The following is a 23,735-nucleotide window of genomic DNA, read 5'->3' as shown; positions in this document are numbered from 1 at the left end:
ACCAAGGGTGGCGGTGGAGGGGTGTGGTTGAAGGCATTGAGAACACGGAGGCCAGGGGTGGAGTCGATCACAATACTGCTGCTGCTGCTGCTGTCCGCGGCAGGTCATTCACTCTTCCACTGGTTGCTGAGCCGAGTTGTTCTCTTTCAACACTCACACTGTAAAGTCAGTCGACTTGTTTGTGAAAAAAAACTTTACATATTCAGTGTACTTTCAATCTCTCTCTTATGATAGGAAGGCTCGATTTCAGTATCAGCTGTGAGGTAGCGCCGCATCTGACCTAAACGAGGAAAAGTAAATTGTGGAAAGTTATTCAATAAAACGTTTCTTTGATTAATTTAAGGGTCATTTTTATAGCCATATGTTACCGAGAGCTTACACGAGGATTGGATAGTTTGGTAAGGCACCGGGTGAAGGGGACGGATTATGTCGTATGGATGACTAGATCCAACTGTCGTCATTTCATAGTGAAGGTTAAAATGAGTTTACCGACATTTATGTGTGATGGTAGATGATAGGGGGAGGATGGTGAGGCTACTTCATATGTCTGTCAATATGTCAGATCTTTGGTACGCTCGTCGGCTCGTCTATTCCTTGGTTGAGTACTGTGTCCATCCATGGAACACATTGTGGTGCTGAATGGACTTACGACTTTATGTCACATCTAGAAACGAAGAACCTTGTCACATCTGGTAACAAGAACACCTTCGTGGCGCCTTGTGTGTCGTGAGGAGACTGGTTGGGCTGATTTTGCCTTTTGGGAGTTTGGTGAATATGGGGAACACCTAAAGGGGGATTATTAAGCAGGTTGTAAGATTGAATTGTTTGTAGTGTTAAGGATGGTGCAGGTGTGTGTCTTGGTGAGAGGCTGTTGTGGTGCTTTAGTGGTGCAGCAGGCGTAGTGGTGGGGGTCATTATTGTAGCTGGAGGAGTTGATTACTTATGTGGTGGTGAGTGATGGGTGGTAATGAATTATTTGTAGGTGGTTGTGGTGTTAAGTGAGCTGGTGTCGGTAGTGGGTGTGGTGGTGAGTGAGTTGGTGGAAGTGACGAGTGTGGTGTTAGTGAGTGCGGTGGTAGTGGTGCCTGTACTGGTGAGTGGAGTATAGGTGGTGGTTCAGTATGATGAACGTAACAGCAGCAGGTGGATGCAGGGGAGCGTCACCTGTGCTGCTGGCTCCCTACACCACACCGCGGGTTTACTACCGATGCAGCCATGTTTAAGTGAACACCATCCCCTTATTGTTTTCGTGTGCATTATTCTTCCGAAGATAAATTACCTTAAAGTCATATTTTCTGAAGAGTTATGGTATTTTCATTCGTGACTCACAGGTTTGAAAGGAGAAATAATTTAATTCATATTAATTCATATTGAAGGAGTCTGGAAACCATACAAAAGCCTGGAATTATGAGAAGATTCCATTCATGTCTGGAAATCCTGGGAATTTTTTATTTATTTATTTTTTCTCGAAGCCGAGGGAAAGCTTTTATTTTTCAACACTTTTTTCCCCTCAAAGATGCACTTACTGGCGGCCTTATTTATTATATGTTGTGACTCGTTATGGCAGTTTTCAGAGGACACTTTCTTGTTACGACTACGGGGGTGAGTGTTTGGACGAATAGGTTTGATAAAATACACAAAGGTTAAATAATTTTTACACACACCGGAGAGAGAATATATATATATATATATATATATATATATATATATATATATATATATATATATATATATATATATATATATATATATATACACAGAGAGAGAGAGAGAGAGAGTATCATTCTATTACAGGCAGGAAAATTAATTAAATTGAAGTTTATATCTCTGGTCAGAAGATCTGGAGCCTCGTGTCATACATTGAAGGAAAATTATCAGGCTCCTATTACCATTATCTGGACTCGTGGCGGTGACACTTCCGTTGCAACATCAACTTTCTTTTTTCATATATTGCACAAGTTTCCATCCGCTTTAGTGATGAGAATCCTGCTCGGCCACATCTGTCTCGCGCCAGTCTATCTGAAAACAGATTAACTGCTCAAACGGGGGTAACTCTTCGTTATCTGTGACAGTAGTGAATGTTTGTTATCAGTTGTGTGTGCAACTGGAGATATATATAGTGGGTGGGTTGTAACAAATTACTTTTGGAACGCCGTTTTAAAAGCTGTGTTGAGTTTGTGGTCTCGTGTGGCCTTTAACATGGTCTGTCGAAACTGACCCTCACACTCGCTGTCTCCGTCTGTTTAAATTGTGTTCCGCCGTTAAACTGTTCCCCGGTGGTGTTGTACGACGGAATGTTTTAACTGACCTCACACGTGTCTAAACCTGTTAATGTTTTGATCTTTGTTAACTTGCGGCTTGGTGGTTTAGCCTTTATGACAATAGACTGTCGAAAGTGACCTCAAACTCTCTTAATGCCAGCCTACTGTATGTATTGTTCCTCATCTAAACTGGTACAGGGCGTTTGGTGCTTTGTGACGAGCGTTGATTGGCTTAGAGCTCTCACGTGATCACAACTCAACCGGCGGGGATGAGGCGGTTATGACCAGCTACCTCTCAGACATTAAGAGCGGCGTTTGCTGAGTGTTTGTCTTAAAACTTCCCGAGGGCTGAGTGTCTTCAGGAAGGTTGTCCAGCTGCAGCCCAGACATTGTTGATCGACGGCTTAATCCACCAGAAAGTAAAGATGGAGAAATGTGAAAAAATGACATCAAAGATGATATAGATATACCTTTATTATTATTACTACTAGATACAGTTAGTATAAACAGCAAGATACGTACATAATAACAAGTGAATGGTGAACAAATTACTAGCCTGTCAAGTGCCCCTTGTACTGTGTGAGCAGCTGCTGCAGACTTTACCCAATCTTTTTGTGGGCCCCACACATTCATACACACACACACACACACACACACACACTAAGCCTGTGGATTACATGAAAAATGAATGCAATAGGAAAGTTTCTGACAGACCATAAATAAATATTTCACAATCCTCACCATTCATTTCGAATATAAAACAACAACGTGCGGTTCATAGCTGCTGAAGGACAACACAGTAACATGGTTGATAGAGCGGTGTGGCGGCAGTGCTTGCAACAATGGTAGTCACGTGTTACTGGAAGCTTGCCAGAATAGCCGTCAGAAAATCGTGGGAAACCTCCATGAGGTGCAGACGCTCCAGATAGCTGAGGCGGTGTTGTGATCGGGGCAGGAGTCTGAAGAAAGTGTAGTGCTTGATGTTGTTGGGTGTTTGATCTTTTGGGTGTGGGACTTGTTTGGGAAGAAACACCAAACAAATTCTTGTTTCATTTTCACTCCTGGAATGTTCTTATTGTATACAGGCGTTGTGGGTAAGAACTGGGGAGGGGGACCCACCGCCAAGTCACGTCAGGATAACCCGTGCAGATCCTTGATCGTGAAGAATGATGGTATAGACCAGGGAAAAGAGAGGCGGTGGAAAGTGGGGGACACTTCAGGTTTATATTGGAGCTCTGTATATATATATATATATATATATATATATACGAGCGTGTGTATGAGTGTATACGTGCGTGCGTGTGTGTGTGTTGAAAGGTGGTAGAGTGGTGGGGAAAATAAAGAGTATTACGACACGCCAGTGATGTGGAGGTGGCGGTGTGAGGTGGTGCTGGAGAGGCCTTACTGCAGCGGCTGTTGTTCCTACAGCGGCTGTTGGACCTTTGGAGTAAGTAGACAGTGGCTGGAGGACAGAGCTCGACATAAGGAGGCGTGGGAAGTATTAATGATGATGTTTGTGGTCACATTCGTGGGATGTTTTGTAGGTATTATTGTTTATGGTCCTGGGTTGGTTATGTGTATCTTGGGGTCCTGGGTTAGTTATGTGTATCCTGGGGTCCTGGGTTAGTTATGTGTATCCTGGGGTCCTGGGTTGGTTATGTGTATCTTGGGGTCCTGGGTTGGTGTGTGTGTGTGTTTAATCAGGAGACAAATTGTAGTCGCCCATATCGTGATTTTGTTTGTCTTTTCTTATGGGCATGTGGGTCATCGTTGGTTATGTGGCGACTTACAAGAGGCTGTGAATGTTTTATTTTCCCGTGTCCCGTTGACTGTACAACTTCATTAGAAATTATTTTATTCCTTAACTCTACCTGATGTGAGGAAAAAACAAGTGAGGTGAAAAAAGAAACAGTAAATGTAAAATTGCAGTGGGCGTGTCTCGTGAGGCAGGGAGGCCGTGGTGTGGTCACAGGTGGGCAGGTCAGGTGTCAGCTGGTCATACCACGCAGGTGTCTTCATGTGTCGAGCTGCGTCGTGTGGTGGGTGCTGGAGGTGATGCTCGCCCCCACGTGTTTCATTGCGTAGTAATCAGCATTATCAACGTTATTATGGCCAAATTCACCACTACTTTCTATGAGTTTTAGGGTGCGGGAGAAATGTTTGTCACTAGTGGAGCGGTTTGATCTAAGGAGCATATTTGGTGTTCCTGTTGTGGGCGGGGGGGGGGAGTGGGAAGCAGTGCGGTGATGGTATGAGGGTGATGAGAGGAAGGGAGTGGATGATGCTGTGTTTGGGTATTATTACCTGTTGTCGGCACCTGCCGGATTTTGCCGCTGTGTTGTCCGGAGAATTCCGTGTTTACAGTGTGATAGTCCTGTGCACCATGTTTACAGTGTAATAGTCCTGTGCACCATGTTTACAGTGTAATAGTCCTGTGCACCATGTTTACAGTGTAATAGTCCTGTGCACCATGTTTACAGTGTGCTTTGCTTGGCTACCACTTGTCTCCCCACCGTCTTGTGAGTCATGCACACAATAACTGCCGGAGTCTCGAGGTTGCTGCGTTATGTTTGTAGCAAGACGCTGAACGTGCAAATTTTTTTTCAGATTCTTATGCACCGTGTGGACACTTGTCTCAGCCTTCCTGTTAGTCACACACGGACTTGACTCTCAGAGTTGTGATGTTTGGTGAGCTACGTTTGTGGCAACGCGCCGGAGATGCATTGAACGTGGGAGTTTTGAGGGCTGCGCGTACCTTGTGGCCCCTCCCTCTATGTGGCCACTTGCCTCCCTCCACTCTCCCGTGAGTCATGCACAGGCACACTGCCGGAGTTACGATGGTTTGTGTGTTTGTGTGTATGTGTCTGGCTGGAAGATGGAGGTGCGTTGAATGTGAGGAATGTTAAGTACACGTAATGACAACAAGTAATAAAAGCTTTGAGGGCAATGAGAGGGAATACCTGGGGATGACAGTGAGTGTACAAACATAACTGGTGAGAACAGGCTGGGTGGGTGAGCTCTGGTGCGCCATTCACCGGATGTGATCAACCCATGATGTAAATGTAGCGAGGCGAGTGAGCTACGTGGCATTGTGGCAAGGACTTAGTGGTAGGCCACGCAGCTGGTAGGGGAGGTAACTACTGTAGGCGGTGTTGTGGTCCTCGTACTGGGGTACTGCGGTATCATACTCTGTTAACATTCAAGTAACCGAGATGTCAGCTGTTGTGGTCCTCATGCGGGTACTGTGTCGGTTTTTATAATTGTATTGACATTCTTCAGTTATTGACGATTCAGGTGTTGAGGTCCTCATGCCTGGGTACTGTGTCACCGTGGCTTGGGCTACACCAGGAGCAGTAATGTCATCATCAGCACAGTGTTGTAATTCTAAGGTTTACACGTCTTGCTTATTATCCGTAACATTACTGTTTTGTGTTGTTTGGAACGACTGTGATTACATGTTGTGACGGTGTTGTTCAGGGTGTTGGTCGTGTTGTGACAATCATGTGCAGGACAAATTTGGTGTTTGATCTTCTCTTGGCCAAGTAAATAGAGTCTTAATAAATCGAGGCGAGGATGACTACTCAAGAACTTAATTCAGAATGAGACCTCCCCCCCCCCAACGGTAATTCACTCGATGAGATTGCCGGTCATAATTTGTTTAATCCCCCTAATTGGAAGCTTTGGAAATGTTGAATGATATCCTTTTCTTTTGCGACAAGAACCATGACGTTGATGAATCGGCCGAATTACGTCACGGAGAGAGAGAAGAAAGTGTCGTAAGTTATTTTGTTTGTCAAGTCCAGACGACGGTTTTTATCCACTCGTCTCCCGGCTCATGTCCCCGCTGTGTTTTACCAGTGCACGAAATTTAGGTAAATTACTATATCTGTTTTAAAAGAATTTCCCAAAGTTCTGTAAATGATTTGGAGAAAAACAGAAAGTTAGGGGATAAGTTGTATGATACTGATAGTTCTTTTAAAGGGTGCTTATTAAAAAAACCCGTTAACTCTTTCATCATTGGTAAAAGCTACTGTTGGGTCCCTCGGGGATAAAGGAGACTTCCAAATCTTCCGCCATTATCGGAAAGAACTCTGATAGTATTTTAATAATGTTAGCAGCATTATGCTTTAAGTTCAAGATAGAGTCGAACATGCACGTATGTGCGTGCGAGCGTGCATGTATGCGTGCATGTATGAGCGTGTGTGCGCGCTTGTGGTTGGAGTCACTTTTGCTGGTAGTGATATATTTTTTTAATCGATTGCCAGAGGTGTGGTTGATGGGATAGTTGTCAGGTAATGGTCGTAGAGGGTCATTTCTGTGGTTGATGTTAATACCCTGTAATTCACATTCGAGGAAACTAATTTTTGAGGTGGGAGTTTATCCAAGTTGTGTCGGTGAATGAGGTACATTAGCCTACGTTAACTCTTTTTAGATCTGGTATTAACTGACATTGTTCACTGAAGACAAGGTAGTATACACACTAGCATACCAACCGCGCGCGCGCGCGCGTGCGTGTGTGTGTGTGTGTGTGTGTGTGTGTGTGTGTGTGTGTGAATCATGCAGGGTGGGTTGGTTGGTGGGTGGTAGAGGAGACTGCGTAGTAAGGCGGTATAGGGAGGCCTTGGTGGAGGTTTTAGTGGGCCCACCAGCCGCCGCCCCCACGCGTGCCTGCCCCGGCCTGGCCTCCACCATCGATCTTCTGCAGCGCCGCCGTCAGTATCCCCCTGGGGGGCGTGCCTGCTGCAGCGTCAGAGCCGACCAACTCGGTTTTAATTTCCTCTCGTCTGCAGTTGTACCATCCAGGTGCATCGGGGATTCGATCGCTGTTGCTGATCTCGGCCCCACGTGTGTGTCATCCCACCTGAGACAAGTTTCAGGTGATTCGTAACCTAGTTTTGTCTGTTTGAGTTAGCTTATTATTTACACTTCCTTCATCCCTTTCACTAATGATTTTTTCTCATTTCATTACTGGGTGTATAGTTTCTAGTGTGGTACGTGGGTGTGTTGATGAGTGGCGAGGCATGCGCCGTGTGTCTCCCCCACCAGGAAAGCGAGGAGCACACTACCTCTGGTGCTGTTGGTCCAGACGGCTGCTTCTGGAGGTGGCTGTATTGATCCTGTCCCTCACTGCTTCTTCCTCCTCCGCCAGCCTACCACAACCAGACCCCACCATAACTAGCACTGCCATAACCACCCCTTCCATAACGAGCTTTATCACAACTAGTACTACCAAATTCAGTCTTACTTCAACTACCACCACACGTCCTCTTACTACGCCTCCCACAACCGCATCTAGCACCTACCACACCTAGCCCCAACCACACCTAGCCCCAACCACACTTAGCCCCAACCACACCTAACCCCCAACCACACCTAACGCCCAACCACACCTAACCCCCAACCACACCTAACCCCCAACCGCACCTAACTAGCCACCCTAACTAACCACTTTCTTCCCAACCACCTAACTGGCCGCACTAACTAGCCGCACCTAACTGTACTAACTTCATGCTTTCAACCCCTAGCCGCATACCTAACCGCACCTTACCCCCAACCGCACCTAACCCCCCATACACCTAACCCCCAACCGCACCTAACCTTCCCCAACCGCACCTAACTTTAACCGCACTAACCCCCAGCCGCACCCTTTAGCCACTTTTCTTTAGCCTTTCCTTTAACCCCACCTATTTAACCCCACTAACTTTAACCACGCATAACCTGGCCGCACCTAACCCCCAACCGCACCTCCAAATTTTTTGTACCCCTCAGAGCACTTCACGAGTTCACATCCTGACTCCCGTAGTGTTACAAAATTATTCGTTATTTACTTTTTAGAAGTTATGTAGTGTTTAGAGGCTGAGTCTTTGTGAACGATGGTTATTGATCCTGGCTGGTTATTGAATCACCATTATTACCTTAAATCAATAACAGTGGGTGGTGAACGGTGATTTAATAATTTTTGTGAGGACGGTGATTTTATCTTTCTTGGGAATTATCACGTAAATTACCATCCTTAAAGGGTTATAGCTATGCCTTTTATCCATCCTCCTCAATTGGTTAAAGCCTCCGGAACGTTGGAACAGTTGAATGCATGGAATAATCTCTCTCTCTCTCTCTCTCTCTCTCTCTCTCTCTCTCTCTCTGCCGTTGTCTTTGTCATCTCTTTAAAAGCTTGCAAGAGGAACACTTAGAGCCAATCCTCAAGGACTAACTGATTTAACAACAGGTGATGTGTCAGGTAGCTTCCAGGAGCCGCCCTTTAACCTCTGGGAATGGCTGAAGGAGGCGGAGGAGAAGGCGGTGAAGGAGAAAAAAGAGGAGGTGGAGGAGAAGGGGAGGTGTAGGAGATAAAGGGGGATAAAAGGGAGGAGGTGGAGGGGACGGAAGAGGAAGTGAAGGAGAAGGTGGAAGAGGAGAAAAAGAGGTGGAGAAGGAAAAAGAGGATGAGGAGAAGGAGGTGAAGGAGGAGAACAGAGAGGATGTGAAGGAGAAGGTGAAGGTGGTAGGGGAAATGTAAAAAAAATAGTTGGTAACGTAAGAGAGAGAGAGAGAGAGAGAGAGAGAGAGAGAGAGAGAGAGAGAGAGAGACTTAAGGTGGTGTTCTAGATTTTACGTATTATACAAAGTGCACAGAGTGGTAAGGTGACGTGAGATGATTTTAAACAATGAAAACCCTCCTCCCCACTCTTCCCTCTCCTGTCCACTTTCCCCCTTTTCCCCACTCTTCCCCACCTCCACACTCTTCCCACTCTTCCCCATCCTCCTCACTCTTCCCCCTCTTCCCTTTCCTCCACACTCTTCCCCTTCTTCCCCACTGCTCCCCACTCTTCCTTTTCCTCCCCACTCTTCCCCTCCCTCCCCACTCTTCCTCCCCTGTTTCCTGTCAGCCAGTGTTGTGTGTATTGACGTCATTCCAATACTCATTATATATTAATCTTTGTCTTCCTCTTTCCAATTTTAAATCCATCTTCCTATGCATATATTCAGAGTTACGTCATCACCATGTAGTGTGTCGTGAGCACCACCTGTAACCACCAACTGTTTTTTGTATTTTAATTTATCCTCCTCCTCCTACCACTCCTACAAAGTTATCTCATCTGTAACTTGTGCCCTTGTAATGTTGTTGTTGTTGTGGCCCAGGTATCTCATTTAACTTTGATATCTTTTGTTTCTCTTATCTGGTGGTTTTCCCTACTTGGTCCTATATTTTCGTCTCCTCCTGTTTGTGTGTTGTCCTTGTAATGTTATATTGTCCCGTCGTCATCGTGTTCACCTGCCGTGCCTCGTGTTTCTGTAATGTATTCTGCACGAATGGTTTACTTTTTTTTATAGCTTTATGTGCGGGTCTTTAATGCACTGTGAGAAGCCGCGTGGCCTCTCATGAATATAGTATATGCATCATGGAGGAAGGTGTGGGGAGGCAAAACGTACAGCTGTTACACGTCTCCCCTTAAACACTTTTATGCCCGGCAGACACTACTTACGGCCAATACTCAGGAGCGCAGCAATGGTCACGATCGTAACACACAGTAACTAACCACTACTTATAGTTACTGCACACACCCGCCATACCACCGCCACCACCTTTGGGAAGATTGGGGTCTAGGGCTCGGTCGTCCAGTTGATGGGGGTCGTTTGGCCGTTTATGTGATTCGGAAAACGCATCCTTTGGAATATATAAGCCGTCGGTGTAGTCTCTTTTATCCGGGTTATGGGCAGCGATGCATACAGTTCTCCTTGTATTTTTCTACACATTATTTTTTTTTAGTTGTGGTTTGTAAGAGGCGATCAGTGGTAGTGTGTGTGTGTGTGTGTGTGTGATTCAGGGTGCTGGCCGGGTACACCGTCTGGTTTGGGATCTTTACTGCCAATCTAAATGAGCGTGGCCGACCTCTCCTGCATTTATGTTGTGTGTTGAAAATCTAGTGATAGTTTGTATATGTTTATACTCCCTCCACCATTTCTGGCCAAGGGGTTTTGTCTTCACCCGAGATGACTCTTCTCCAAGATTATATACCTTCCCTGTCTCCCTAATTGCAGTATATATTTACCTTCTTCCTACGTCTATTCCTTATCTTTCTCACCGTCTCTATTTCTCATTTTTCTTATGTTTCTCTGTCTTTGTTCTCCCTACGGCCTCCTTGTCTCTCACTTCTTTCATTGTACTATTTCATTTTGAGGAATCACGACGGAAACACGACGGAAACAGAGCGGAAAATGAACGGAAAAGATCGGAAAAAAAGAACGAAGAATATCGAGACAAAAACATGGGAAACAGAGGGAAAGTGTTGAATAAATGAACCACCTAGAACAATAATAACAGATATACTTGAGAGAAGGTGAACAAAATAATAAACTAAAGTATAAAAAAAAGGTAAAAATAAGAGCCATATTAAAATATTTTAGTAGAAAATAAAAGTTGAGTTATTAAAGGTAAAAAAGGTAATAAGAAGGGATATGTTTGTAAAGAGTAAAATTTGATTTATTTACCATTAACAAAACTTCTATTCTGCACCTAGCAACCGTGACAACTCAGACGAGCACACCAGTTGCTAAGGCAAGGCGCGGGTCTACGCTGGTGAACTAAGCCTCAGATTTCCCCTTATTTGTCTGACGATTTTGATATCTATATGCAATGTAAGCAGCTTTGATGTGGGATCTTTAGTGGGGAGGAAAAACATCGTTCACACCAGCTATCGACAAGAGTATAATGACACTCGAAATATTCATGCTTTTATAGATCAAATTGTTGCGTTTACAATATTCATCGTTCATCATTAGTGTTTATTTAGGCTTTTCTTTATGCTTTGTGATGAGGGAACGTAGTTTATTGGTGTCTGACGATATGTAAACGTTATTGGGATGTTAGACAACGAGGCTTGACATTTATTGGTGCTGTTTATTTATGAGTAAAGAAGTGGAATATTTTATTACAGGTGGAAGTGAATAGTTACCGAAAACCTTCATTATTGATTACAAAGACTTTAATGAATATCTAAAACCGAGTAATACTAATACCTGGAAATATAAGCACATTATGACGGACAAAATTTAGCAACGGGAATAAACCTACTGTAAAATAGGCCTATTGTAAAATATAATATACATTGCGAATATCCCTCTCCCTGACCCATCCTCACCACCGGGATATCTACATAATCAAAGGTGACAATTTCGTTTCGGAAAGAAGTGGGATCAGTGTTGAACAGCGTTTAAGCCAGTGAATTCAGCACTAGGCAGTACCAGCGAGAGTCATGGCCCACCAGTGATATAAGCACCCCTGGGAGCCATCCTCTGACCAGGGGGTGTTAATCCTTCCACCCTGGGAACAACAGAGGGCCGGCTATGAACCTGACTACACCTTACCCCCACCCATCCCAGCAAAGACTACGCTCCCTTCCTTTAAATCATCTCTTAAAAAATATCTCTTGTCTAAGTATTAATATTTCTTGTAATATCTACTATATTTACAGTACCTGCTTTTATTGTACCATCAAAACCGTTTTATCAGAAATTATCACGTAGATAGATAAGAAATTCCCATTGCAATAAACATATTAGCCAACTAGACATAATCCTGACAGCCCTGTCCTCTTGTTCAACCTTAATACTGTACAACCCATGTTGTACTGCTCCCCCATTATACTTATGTTTTTCAATTCCAATGTAATTTATGTATATACTTATAATAATAAAAAAAATATTGAAGTGATAACCGTGGTAACACTGTGAGATGTACTCATTACCACCATGCTATTGTACTTTTCCAGATGATACTAAATGTTACATAATACTTCCTTGAGATAAATGTATAGTATATATCAGGTGCCTAAAAGAGAGCTCAGGTTCTCAACTGGCTCAGCCATGTTAATATTGTTATTATTATGCAGTCTGTATCTGTGTTTTTCTGGCTAAATAAACCTTCAATTCAATACGAGAAAACACACCACCACCCAGCAGAGTAAGTTACTGTGACACCACCCCACTCCACACGGTGTCCCCATGACCACGTGAGGTCCTTCAAAAGTTTCAAAAGGAGGCTAGATAGATTCATGGGTGATAGAGAGTGGTAGTAACTCTCGACAGGAGCTGCCATGCACAGGCCAACCGGCCTATTGCAGACTCCTTATTTTCTTATGTTCTTATATCAACACCCGAGGACGAATTACGTGAACACCACACTACCCGGTGTCTCCATGACCACGTGAGGTCCTTCATATCAACACCCGAGGACGAGTTACTACACCACGTGAACACTACACCACTTGGTGTCTCAATGACCAGTCCAGGCCCGGACCATCAACTGTAAACTATAATTATTTGTATGTTCAATTTATGTTCCCCCTCCTTTCAGAAATGAAAGCTTTTGTTAAACGACCCACCCACCCCATGTCTTTGTATGTAATAAGTCATTTTTGTCCAATGTATATTTTCAGCCTTCGGGCTGCAGAACCTTTTCAATAAACCGTTCATTATTATTATTATTATTATTATTATTGTTGATAAAGCTAACATGATGGTCACCAGTGTTGATTGCCTGAGGAAATCTCTAAAGTGGTACAAAACAAAATTCTTTCACATCCTTGATTTGTCAGTATTAAATTCTTACTACACCTTACTTGTGAAAACAGGCCAAAGGCCACCACTGCTGGACTTCAGTAAAGCAAATGATTGCAAAATTTAGTTTGCCGATTCATACCACAAGGCCTGGTAGGAGTTCAACTGTCGTGTCAAACCCCACAGGACTAACTCTACGGCACTTCCCGGCAGAAGTCCCTACAACAGGTGTCGGCTTCAAGCCACGCAGAGGGTGTCATGTATGTGCACACACTGCAAGGCGTAACAGACGACGCCAAATCACTCGTTGGATGTGCACTGAGTGTGATGTTGGTCTCTGCCTCCCAGATTGTTTCAGAGAGTGCCATACAAATGTCAACTTTTGAAGAATGAAAGAAAAAATCAAAGGGGTAAAAGTGTAGGACTTGAGATGAAAAATATGATAATGTATTAATTTTCTTATTCATTTGTCTTTCAACGGAGTTTAATTTTTAGATGAAAAATTATGATGGTGAATATGTTTATGTTTTATGTATTCCTTTCAGTGGAATTTACTTTTGCAAACATCACACACACACATACATACATACATACATACACACATACATACATACATACATACATACATACATACACACATTTCCTACCCTCCCTTCCGTCTTTTCCATTATTTCTTCTTTCCTCCCCACTGCCTCGCTTCCACATACTTCGTCTTATACTACATTATCCTACTCTTCCCTCCCATAAATAGCCATACATCTTCCTCCCTTCCTGATATTACAATCCTATATTTCTTTCTTCTTGTCATCATTATTATTATTATTATTATTATTATTATTATTATTATTATTATTATTGTGTAGTAAATGAGTATATATACATCACACTGACACAGTCACCAGTCAGGGATCACGTATTGGACTGCTGGAAAATAAGATTCTGACAATTTACGTCTGGCTAATAGTAAATTTTTTGTATGTTCTCAGAGCAATTTGACATTGAAAATGTAATTCTGTGATATTTTTATAAGAAATAAATTGTAAGATGTAAGCGTGTGTATCATACGTCTAGCAGCACGGCACTTGGCGTGTGTATCATATGTCTGGCAGCGCACAGCACTTGGTAGACATTTTCGGAACTTGAAAGCTCTGTGGTATAGTTCATACATGGTGTAAAACATTTTTGGTGTTTCTGGGAGAATCATAAAAACTGGGATAAATTAGCTGACATATATCCATCCAACCTACAGTATGTTTGAAACTATCCAGCGTATTCCAGTTAAACAAATTCACGCCTTGGTGGCCCTAGGGCCGGCCATCCTCGTTATACGAGGCGCAACCATTATAGTGTACTGTGCAGCTCGTTCAACTTTTCAGGCGAAAAGAAAATGCGCGCATGTGTATGCGTCCATGATTTTGTGTATGTTAATCCTCGATTTTCTGAATCAGCTTGTCTTTAAACCTGGATGGTGTCATCGTAGCACTGTGGAATGTGCACGTGCCTGTGTTTTTCCAGCAAGGGGGAGAGGCGCCACTCCCAAAGGTCAAGGTCACGGTTGCTAAAAACTGACCAAGGGAGCGAATCAGAAAATCTTAATCTTGGGAGCTTTACCCGGCCGTCTTGTAAATTGATAATTAGGATCATTTTACCTTGATTCTACCCCGCGTTATATGTTTAAGGACCGCCTTGACTCTTAAGGTCTTGTGTATATAACCATTATTTTTGTTGAAGGTTTATAAGGAACAGGGGTGTGGTTAAATCAATGAATTTATGGTTGCCGGTTTGTCTCCTAGGTGTCACTTCTCACCGTCGTCAGCCGCACCTTAACATAAAGCATGACATTGTATAAGGCTGTAAAGCACCGATACATTTTGGTGAAAACTTGTCAGTATGGTTGGGTATTATAGTAAACATTTACTGATAACAGAGGAACACCAGAGACCAGTCAGTGTTTTTTATGTGTTAAGCCAGACTAAAACATTGGGGTTTTTTAGTATTCGGTACATGCTTTGTCTGCATTAAGCCATTACTATCTGCTACTCGGCTTTCATACTGCATATATTTTTTCCCGAAGTTAATTTAAGTTTTGTAATTTTTCATGTCTATTGTTCAAATAATATACAATTTATCTCGTGTCACCTGGTTTACTTCCACCCGTCGCGTCTTTTATGTCTCAACTTGTGACATTTCCTCTTCTTTTAAGGCTTCAAAACTTACTTCAGGGCGGAGTAGTGAATGTAAACCTTGAAACATTAAATTTATTACGTTTCTGTAAAAGCAAATGTTTGTCAAGATCTCTCTTGTTTATCAGAATTGTTGACCTGTGTGTGTGTGTGTATATACACACTCAGGAGATTCATAAATTATTTTACCCATTTTAATGTTTTGTGGTATTCTTTTCACCCCTGTTCTATTGTATTCATTCCTTACAATTATGCTTTACTAATTACACTCAAGTCATTAGAACTGCAGGTTTAATATACAAAATCTTCATGTCCTTAACAAGTATATCCTCATTATGATAGTCATGTCACCCGAGGGACACCTGTCTAGTATCAGCTCAAGGCGCACCTCTCTTGACCTGACTGATGAATGTTTATCAAGTGTAAGGGATGTGTCTAAACTTAGACAAATTCAGGAAGTGAAGGAATTTTCATATTCTCTCAATAATTCCCAAAGTAATTCGATATTCTAAAGATATCCAAGTTGAGATTTGGGGCATAATTCTGACGGGTATCTGGTAAACACAAAGACATCGTAGCCTGCCTTTGGCTGCAACTGAGCATAAATTGACTGCTGAATTATAGACGACTCTTGCTCTAAAACTTCCTATAAGTCGGGAAATATCGCCATGAGTTGTTGGGGGTTACAGGCGGCGGCCCTCATAAACGAGGGGGGGGGGGAGGTTGACAGTCACGTTGTAGTGAGGCGTCTAGCTGTTCTCAGACACTGTGGCGGCGGCAGGAACGAGGTGCCCCTCCCCGTGCTATTTCTAGCTGGTGTTTTCTCTAAAATATGATTATTATCCACGTTGACCTTCCTAGCCCAGTGGTCCCTGTTAATGATGAGGCAGAGACGGTGTTATGGTGTATCCGTTATCCACAACATGACGGGCTCCCCCTCGCCGCCCCTCTGTGGTGTTCTTTCTCTAATGTAATTATAGTATGCGGTAACCTTTCACGTTCAGAGGTCCCAATTAATTTTAGTGTTGGGACAAGACCAGGGTATGTGCTGTGTTCCTTAGTGACAAGACAGGTCTGTGTGTAGGAGGATGTGCACCTCCACTAAGGCTGAGCTGCATTATGAACCAAGTTACTATACATGCAAGTGTATGTGTGTGTGTGTGTATTTGATTTTATGAAACCTTATACGAAGCAAGTGAGAAGTAATAACCGTAGTGCTTTTCATCTTCGTGGACATCTGCTCGCCTGAGGTATGTTCATTTGCATGCATACAGGCCTGTCTGTCTTTTTCCGCCTAATAGATGTGTTACCCGGCGTGCGTGTATGTGGCCTTCCAGTTGTCGAATTTGGCCTCTGACTGGTTTTAACACGTCTGTTGTCTGTCTTATTAATTTATCATCATTTTCCCTTATTATTTAAACGTCCGTCCGTCCGTCCGTCCTGTAAGTTGTTTTTTACTGTCTCAAGATATAGTGCTGTCTGGAATGCCGAGCCTCACGCATGACTACTGACTGTATCGAGTAAACATCATCGACCTCCAAAGTTTATGGTATGGCGCTGTCGGTCTGTCTGTCTGTCTGTCGGTCTGTCTGTCTGTCTGTCTGTCTGTCTTGTCGCTCTGTGTCTGTCTTGTTGCTTTGTCTGTCTGTCAGTCAGTCTTGTCTCATTGTCTGTCTGTCAGTTTTGTCTGTCAATTTGTCAGTGTTGCTGCTTTGTCTGTCAGTGTTGTTGCTTTGTCTGTCTGTCAGTGTTGTCGCTTTGTCTGTCTGTCAGTGTTGTCGCTTTGTCTGTCTGTCAGTGTTGTCGCTTTGTCTGTCTGTCAGTGTTGTCGCTTTGTCTGTCTGTCAGTGTTGTCGCTTTGTCTGTCTGTCAGTGTTGTCGCTTTGTCTGTCTGTCAGTGTTGTCGCTTTGTCTGTCTGTCAGTGTTGTCGCTTTGTCTGTCTGTCAGTGTTGTCGCATTGTCTGTCTGTCAGTGTTGTCGCATTGTCTGTCAGTCTGGGCTCGGATTAAACCTTACTCACATACCAGTTTGAGAATCACTGTAGACAACGTAATTAGCCGCCAACAGTGTTTTTAGTAGACAGTGGTGAGTGATGTCATTATTATTATTATTATTATTATTATTATTATTATTATTATTATTATTATGCTTATTAGTAGTAGTAGTAGTATCGCAGAGTAATTCATGATCATCCTTGTTTTTGTACCCAGCTTCTTGGTCAAACGTACGTGTGTGTGTGTGTGTGTGTGTGTGTGTGTGTGTGTGTGTGTGTGTGTTACTGAAATTGATGTTAGAGTGTTGGTGGCCATAGAGTTTGATCTCCCACCAAACAGGGCAACTTGTAACTTAGATTTTGTGGTTGTTGTTACCAGATCTTAATTCATAATGTTGAGGGTTGTTATCTAGGGAACCAAACTGATATTATTTAGTTATTTATTTACAGTATTTTTCGTCATTTATTAATTCGTATTTTTTGTTTTGAATACCCAGTCCTTTGTTGACATTAAGTTGCATAATAATACGCTCATTATATCTGTGATTAGATTAATGTTATTTATTTATCTATATCACTGAAGAGGTATAGGTTTGTCACTTAAAATAATATTGTGTTTGTTTATGTTTTAGATGTAATTATTGTTGTTAGGTCGTATGTGTGAGTCAGCAGTAATTAGTGGGGTTTTTTTCCACGTCATGATACACTGAGGAGGAGGTTTATACTGTGGTAAGGGTGGTGACGGTATGGCTGTGTTATACTGTAGTCGTGTATTTTTTTGAGAAGTTACGTGTGGTGTATGGTAAGGCGACCTAGTGTTTGTATTGTGGTGTGTGGTTGTATGGTAAGGCGACCTAGTGTTTGTATTGTGGTGTGTGGTTGTGTGGTACAGTGACCTGATGGCTGTGTTGTGGTGTGTGGTTGTATGGTACGGTGACCTGGTGTTTGTATTGTGGTGTGTGGTTGTATGGTACGGTGACCTGGTGTTTGTATTGTGGTGTGTGGTTGTATGGTACAGTGACCTGATGGCTGTGTTCTGGTGTGTGGTTGTATGGTACAGTGACCTGATGGCTGTGTTGTGGTGTGTGGTTGTATGGTACGGTGACCTGGTGTTTGTATTGTGGTGTGTGGTTGTATGGTACGGTGACCTGGTGTTTGTATTGTGGTGTGTGGTTGTATGGTACGGTGACCTGATGGCCGTATTGTGGTGTGTGGTTGTATGGTACGGTGACCTGGTGTTTGTATTGTGGTGTGTGGTTGTATGGTACGGTGACCTGGTGTTTGTATTGTGGTGTGTGGTTGTATGGTACAGTGACCTGATGGCTGTGTTCTGGTGTGTGGTTGTATGGTACGGTGACCTGATGGCTGTGTTGTGGTGTGTGGTTGTATGGTACGGTGACCTGATGGCCGTATTGTTTCCTGTTAGATAAACTTGACTTTTAACATGGCCGTATTATTCAATAACCTGGTGCTTGAAGAGTTTGCGTAATTGATAAACTTGTGGCTTGTTTAGTTTGAGATACGTTGCAGTAACCTTGTTTTGATGACGGTGGGTGATGAATTAATGAACCTCGAGGGTGTTTATGTGAGCTGTGATGCGATAACCTGGTACTTGAAGACTGTGCTGTGCTTTGTTGTTGAGGAAAGTCATGGAGTGTGAGGCTCAAGGGAGTGGAGAGAGCGATAGGTAAGGTAAGGTAAAGGTACTGGTGTATGTTTAGGTTTAGGTTAGGTTGGTTAGGTACTGGTGTGGGTTAGGAAAGGTTATGTTAGGTTAGGCTATTTCAGGTTAGGTCAGGCCAGGTTAGGAACTGGTGTAGGAGGCACAGGCCGTATTGCTCTCCTATAAGGCGAGGCGTGAGGCAGGTAATATTAAGGTGTGCTTGTTGTGCTTGTGCCTGAGGTGGTACACGACCCATCACAGGGAGGTTGTTGCTTGAAGTGATGGACGAGCCACTACACGATGGCCGCTGCTTGGTGTAAGAGGGTCGTGTTGTGTCAGTGTTACTTGTGCTTGAAGTAACTGACGGCCCATCGCACGGAAACTGTTGCTTGACATGACGGGTGATAACTTTGAAAAGCTCTTAATTTGTTGTGCTTTAAGTATCTGAGATCCAATCGCTGTGTGTACTACTTAATGATGCTGTTCGTAATCCTTAGTTAGTACTGCTTCCATGGTCTCTTGCGTCTTACCTATTTTTACTTTAGCGTGAATCATAAGGTGAAATAAGCAACACGTTCCAGTATTTCTCACACTCCTGCAGTTTTTGGTAGTTTGCCGGAAGCACTGGCCTCCTCACTCATCCCCTGAGGTTCATTTAGTGACGTGTAAACTGTGAGGAACCTGGAGTGAAGAGTGACCTCGAAGGGCTAGTGATGAGTCGCACCTGTGAGGAGGCTGGCGTGAGTGGCTACCTTGTTCCCTCACACTTGTATACACTGCCGCGAGAGTTGGCAGCGTAAGAATGAGATAATCAGGTTGTCCTTCCAAGGAGAAAAACGACACAAATTCATATAGTTATATATATATTTATCTATGGATTATTTTTTTACTGCAGATTGTAAGGGCAATGTTAAGCTTCCCATTGGACCACAAACAAACAATGAGCTGAAGTTTATCTTTCATATTAGTGTGTCCGTGTAATCATCGCTGGAAAAATATCACTCGCTTAAGGTCTAGGACAGAATCCCACCTAACCCAACCTAACATATCCTTACTTAACATAACAAGGAATACGTAATAGTATACCAACATATGTTTTCAGACTTGGAGCCGCAGGATCTGGTGCACTTAATGATGGTAAGATTTTTTCCACTTATTTATATTGATGGTGGGATTTAATCTTATAGGAAACTGTGTAATGGGATGTTTATGGGGAGGGGGGCGGGGGCGTTGGGGAAGTTATGAAAATTGTGATTCTTTTTCTTGTTATCGAGAGTGAGTTGTCAAGACGACGATTAGATTAGTGAAGAAGATTGAGCCGTGGCAGGAGACATGAAGGTGGTACCGTTGGCAGGGATGCTAGGTGCTGCTGTTGGTACTCCTGGTGTTGTTGCTGCTGTTATTGGTATTCCTAGGTCTTGTTGTTGCTGCTGCTGCTGGTACTCTTGGTCTTGTTGCTGCTGCTGCTGGTACTCTTGGTCTTGTTGCTGCTGCTGCTGGTACTCTTGGTCTTGTTGCTGCTGCTGCTGGTACTCTTGGTCTTGTTGCTGCTGCTTTTGGTACCCCTGGTGTTGCTATTGCTGTGTTACTATTACTGGCGATACTGTTTTGGTGCTACTGCTACTTCTCTTATAGCTACTCCTACTGCTACCTCCGCCTATGTGTTTTTTAATAGTAATGAAGTGGGAGGAAGGGAATGCTGCTGGGGTAAGGCGGTGGGGAGGGTTAATAGGTAACTGTAATGGCATATTAATTGTCACTAATGGTGGCATTAAATGACGGTGATTGCCGGTGTCAACACCCTGAGATATCGTATAGTTGGTTAGTGTCGTTGGTGGTGGTGAAAGATGATAATTTTGCGCAACTGAATAGAGAAAATAAGTGTAATTATTAGATGTAATTTATGTATTTGTGAATTATTACGAGATGTAATTTACGTATTTGTAAATATTAGGACATGTAATTTATATACTTACAATTAGTTGATGTAATTATCGTATACGTATAAATATTAGGGTATAATTTCGCGTATGTGTAAATATTAGGAGCTGCATTTTACGTACATATACTGTATTGTATGTCGTGTGTGTGTGTGTGTGTGTGTGTGTGTGTGCGCTGGAGGCGGGAGGAAGCAGCTGCAATTCTTATTTATTCAGGAACTTTGTTATTGAATGGAGGATTATGAATTTATTCGTGGTAAAAGATTTGATGAGGTGCTTAGAATTTCTATCTTCGTTATATAAGGGATGGGAGTTTACCTGCATGATTATTGTTGTGTAAAGATGATTATCGACTCCAGTACCTTGTCTTATCCTCGTGTTGTGTATTAAAGAGAAATTGATGAAAGGTCTTATTGATACGTGGCCTTTTAAACGCCCTATGGAAGGAAAATGGTTCACCTGAAGATTACATGTACAGTAGATGCCTCAGCTTATTTCACCTGAAGATTAACCATCGTAACGCTAACCTAACTTAACCCCCTCAGGTAGCGTTAGGTGGTTAATCATCAGGTGAAATAAGCTGGGATGTCTAATCTCAAGGTGAAATAAGCTGGGGTATATGTAATCTTCAGGTGATCAAAGAAAATAAATCGTATTATTACACTGTTGAAATTTCAAAGGAATAAATCCGATTTGCTTACCTCTCTTTTTCTTAGGATCCTCTCTAGTGTAACAATACCAACACAGGCCAGAGCACAGAGGAGAAGTACGTATACTCTCCAGTGAAGAATGAGAGATGGTTCCTTGACGTAATAGCGATGGAGAGAAAGTGACGTAACAGTGACTGAACCAAATTAAAAATAAAAAATAAAAATAAACCCACAAGAATCTGCCAGCATAAATCCGAAAGTTGTCAGTCAGCGAGGTTGACAACATAAGACAGACACATTCATCGCGGTGGAAACATTATCAAAATTTGAACATGAGCAAAAAACGCGTGGTAGGAGACGTGAGTTAAGGTCATCAGGCGGGGATCACGTCTCACTGTGGCCTCCGAGCTAGAGAGACCTCCTCCTCCTCCCTGCACATGTGCATTCAATCAGGAACTCGACGCCGCATAGGACTAACCCAACAGGTACACGCGGCTCTTAGTCGGTGACCCCCCCACCAGGAGAGGATGAAGCTCTTCAGGTGCCTCGGAAGTGTGAGTTTTCTTTGGCTTTGTTTGTCTCTTTGACCTCACCTGTGACGTGGTGTTGGGGTGTGTAGGGGATTAATGCTGAGGTGTAGGATGCTGAGGGCAGAGGTGAGGTGTAGAAAGTCGAGGAGAGACAGGCGAGGTGTAGGATGCTGAGGGGAGAGAGAGGTGAGGTGTAGGAGGTTCAGGGGACAGGTGAAAAGTGTGTTGAGGTAAGAGCAGTTTGTGTAGACGGAGGTTATAGAATCACAATTAAGAAGTGTATATATGTGTACGAAGGGGAATGTGTTGAGGTAAATAATAATAATAATAGTAGTAGTATGTTTCACGTTTATTGTGACCAAACAGGACAACACATTATACATTGTTTACAGAAGGTGAAACGTGGAGAAATTACTTTAAGGAGGTGCTTGGATGTCAAAGGTGAGTGAGTGTAGATCAGGGGAGCCACCCAAATGGAGAGCAGGTGAAGGTTACTATACCGTGTTAGGGAGGTCCTTGGCGTATATATATATATATATATATATATATATATATATATATATATATATATATATATATATATATATATATATTTATATTGTGTGTGGATAATATTTAATATGATAATAATTAGACTTGTATACACTTTATTTATCCGAGAATTGGGTACATAAACAATTGGATCTCTAGTTCAGTAAACTAAAGCGCATTTTATAAGGCGCATTGTAACACGTGTGGGAACGGCCTGGTGTTACGCCCCAAGTCTGCAGGGTGTGTGCAGAGGTTGCCACCCACGGGAAGTATACACACACACACAGTTGGGGGAAAGTGAGATGCACCTCAGATGTCAAGGAGAAGTTGGAAATTGAAAATAAATGCATGGAGGAACACACGGAAGACCCCTCTAGGTTATTGGGTGATAAGTGTCGTGATGAACAGGAAGTGTTTTTGGTGGTGTAGTTCTGTAGAGTCACAATAAAGGTAAGATATTTTCCCTGGCGCTGAACAGGAAGCAGAGAGGATTTAGTGGGAGAGTAGGCGGTGGGGAGAGGGTTCCAGTGTGTGTGTGTGTGTGCTCTACAAACTGTAAGTCTCCTGTCGTGTGTGGTGCTACCCACTTGTGTGTTAGTTCGTTGTTCTTGGTGTAAAGGTGAGTAACTCTTGTAAGTCATTCCGCATTTATATACAGGTTAATGTCTTACACACACACACACACACACACGAGAGAGAGAGAGAGTGATGTGTACAGTCCCTCGAGGATATATTAATGTCATATAGATGTCAGTGTAGTAGAAAGATTCGCCCCCACACCTCCGTAAGCTCAGTCTTTCTCATCAGCTGGTGTCTTGTAGATGAAAACCTCGGGCAGTAAAACAACAACAAAACACGTAAGACCTCTTCCATAACCCAAGCTCAAGGACAACATTTATACTTAGTGATATTCAGCTCTCAGAATTGTTTTTATTTGTTTGGTGTAATTCCTGGTCCTTATGATTTGTGAACGAAAATTGAGAGTTTAATTGTTCTACTTTACCTCTTTTTTTGTACACGATTTATTTTCTCACTGCAGGTACTCAACAGATAGTTATTCAGTAATGGAACATTCTAGGCGCGTACATGTAAATAAGTGTCTCCAACCTAACCCAACCCAACCTAAACCAAATTCAACCCAACTTAAACCTAACTTAACCAAACCTTACCGCTGGAGGAGGTTTATGAGTTAAATTAATGAGTAATTGGTAGCTATAAAATGCCGTCACCTGCCCTCATATAAGCCTCGCTCCGTGATAACACAAGGCTTAGCTCACTTAGTTAATTAAACCATCGACTATACTCTGCCTTCCCTGGTTTGTCCCTTAGCAACCGTGAAGACTCAGACAAGCAGATCGGTCACTATAGTTGTAGTGTATACCTCACACCACTACCTCTTAGACTATTGTGACTACTTAACACTTGG

General features: G+C 42.9%; 1 protein-coding gene across 5 annotated transcripts in view; it reads left to right on the top strand.

The window, feature by feature from the left end:
* LOC121872610 overlaps positions 1-23,735 on the top strand; it is a 169,674-nt gene that overhangs the window by 43,668 nt on the left and 102,271 nt on the right. The window contains exon 1 of one of the 5 annotated variants that reach the window (XM_042375487.1): positions 3,617-3,708. The exons of 2 other annotated variants lie outside the window; for them this stretch is intronic. In XM_042375487.1, coding sequence (XP_042231421.1) covers positions 3,625-3,708 — 84 coding nt within the window. In that variant the 5' untranslated portion in view covers positions 3,617-3,624. Of the gene's footprint in view, positions 1-3,616; positions 3,709-6,967; positions 7,139-21,314; positions 21,803-23,735 lie in introns of those variants that run through there. 2 more of the 5 variants (XM_042375491.1, XM_042375488.1) reach the window with 2 other exon arrangements.

The sequence above is a fragment of the Homarus americanus genome, unplaced genomic scaffold, assembly GCF_018991925.1.
Source record: "Homarus americanus isolate GMGI-L3 unplaced genomic scaffold, GMGI_Hamer_2.0 scaffold39155, whole genome shotgun sequence".
Classification (NCBI taxonomy): domain Eukaryota; kingdom Metazoa; phylum Arthropoda; class Malacostraca; order Decapoda; family Nephropidae; genus Homarus; species Homarus americanus.
Note: the sequence above shows the minus strand (reverse complement) of the source record. Positions and strands in the feature narration are given on the sequence as shown.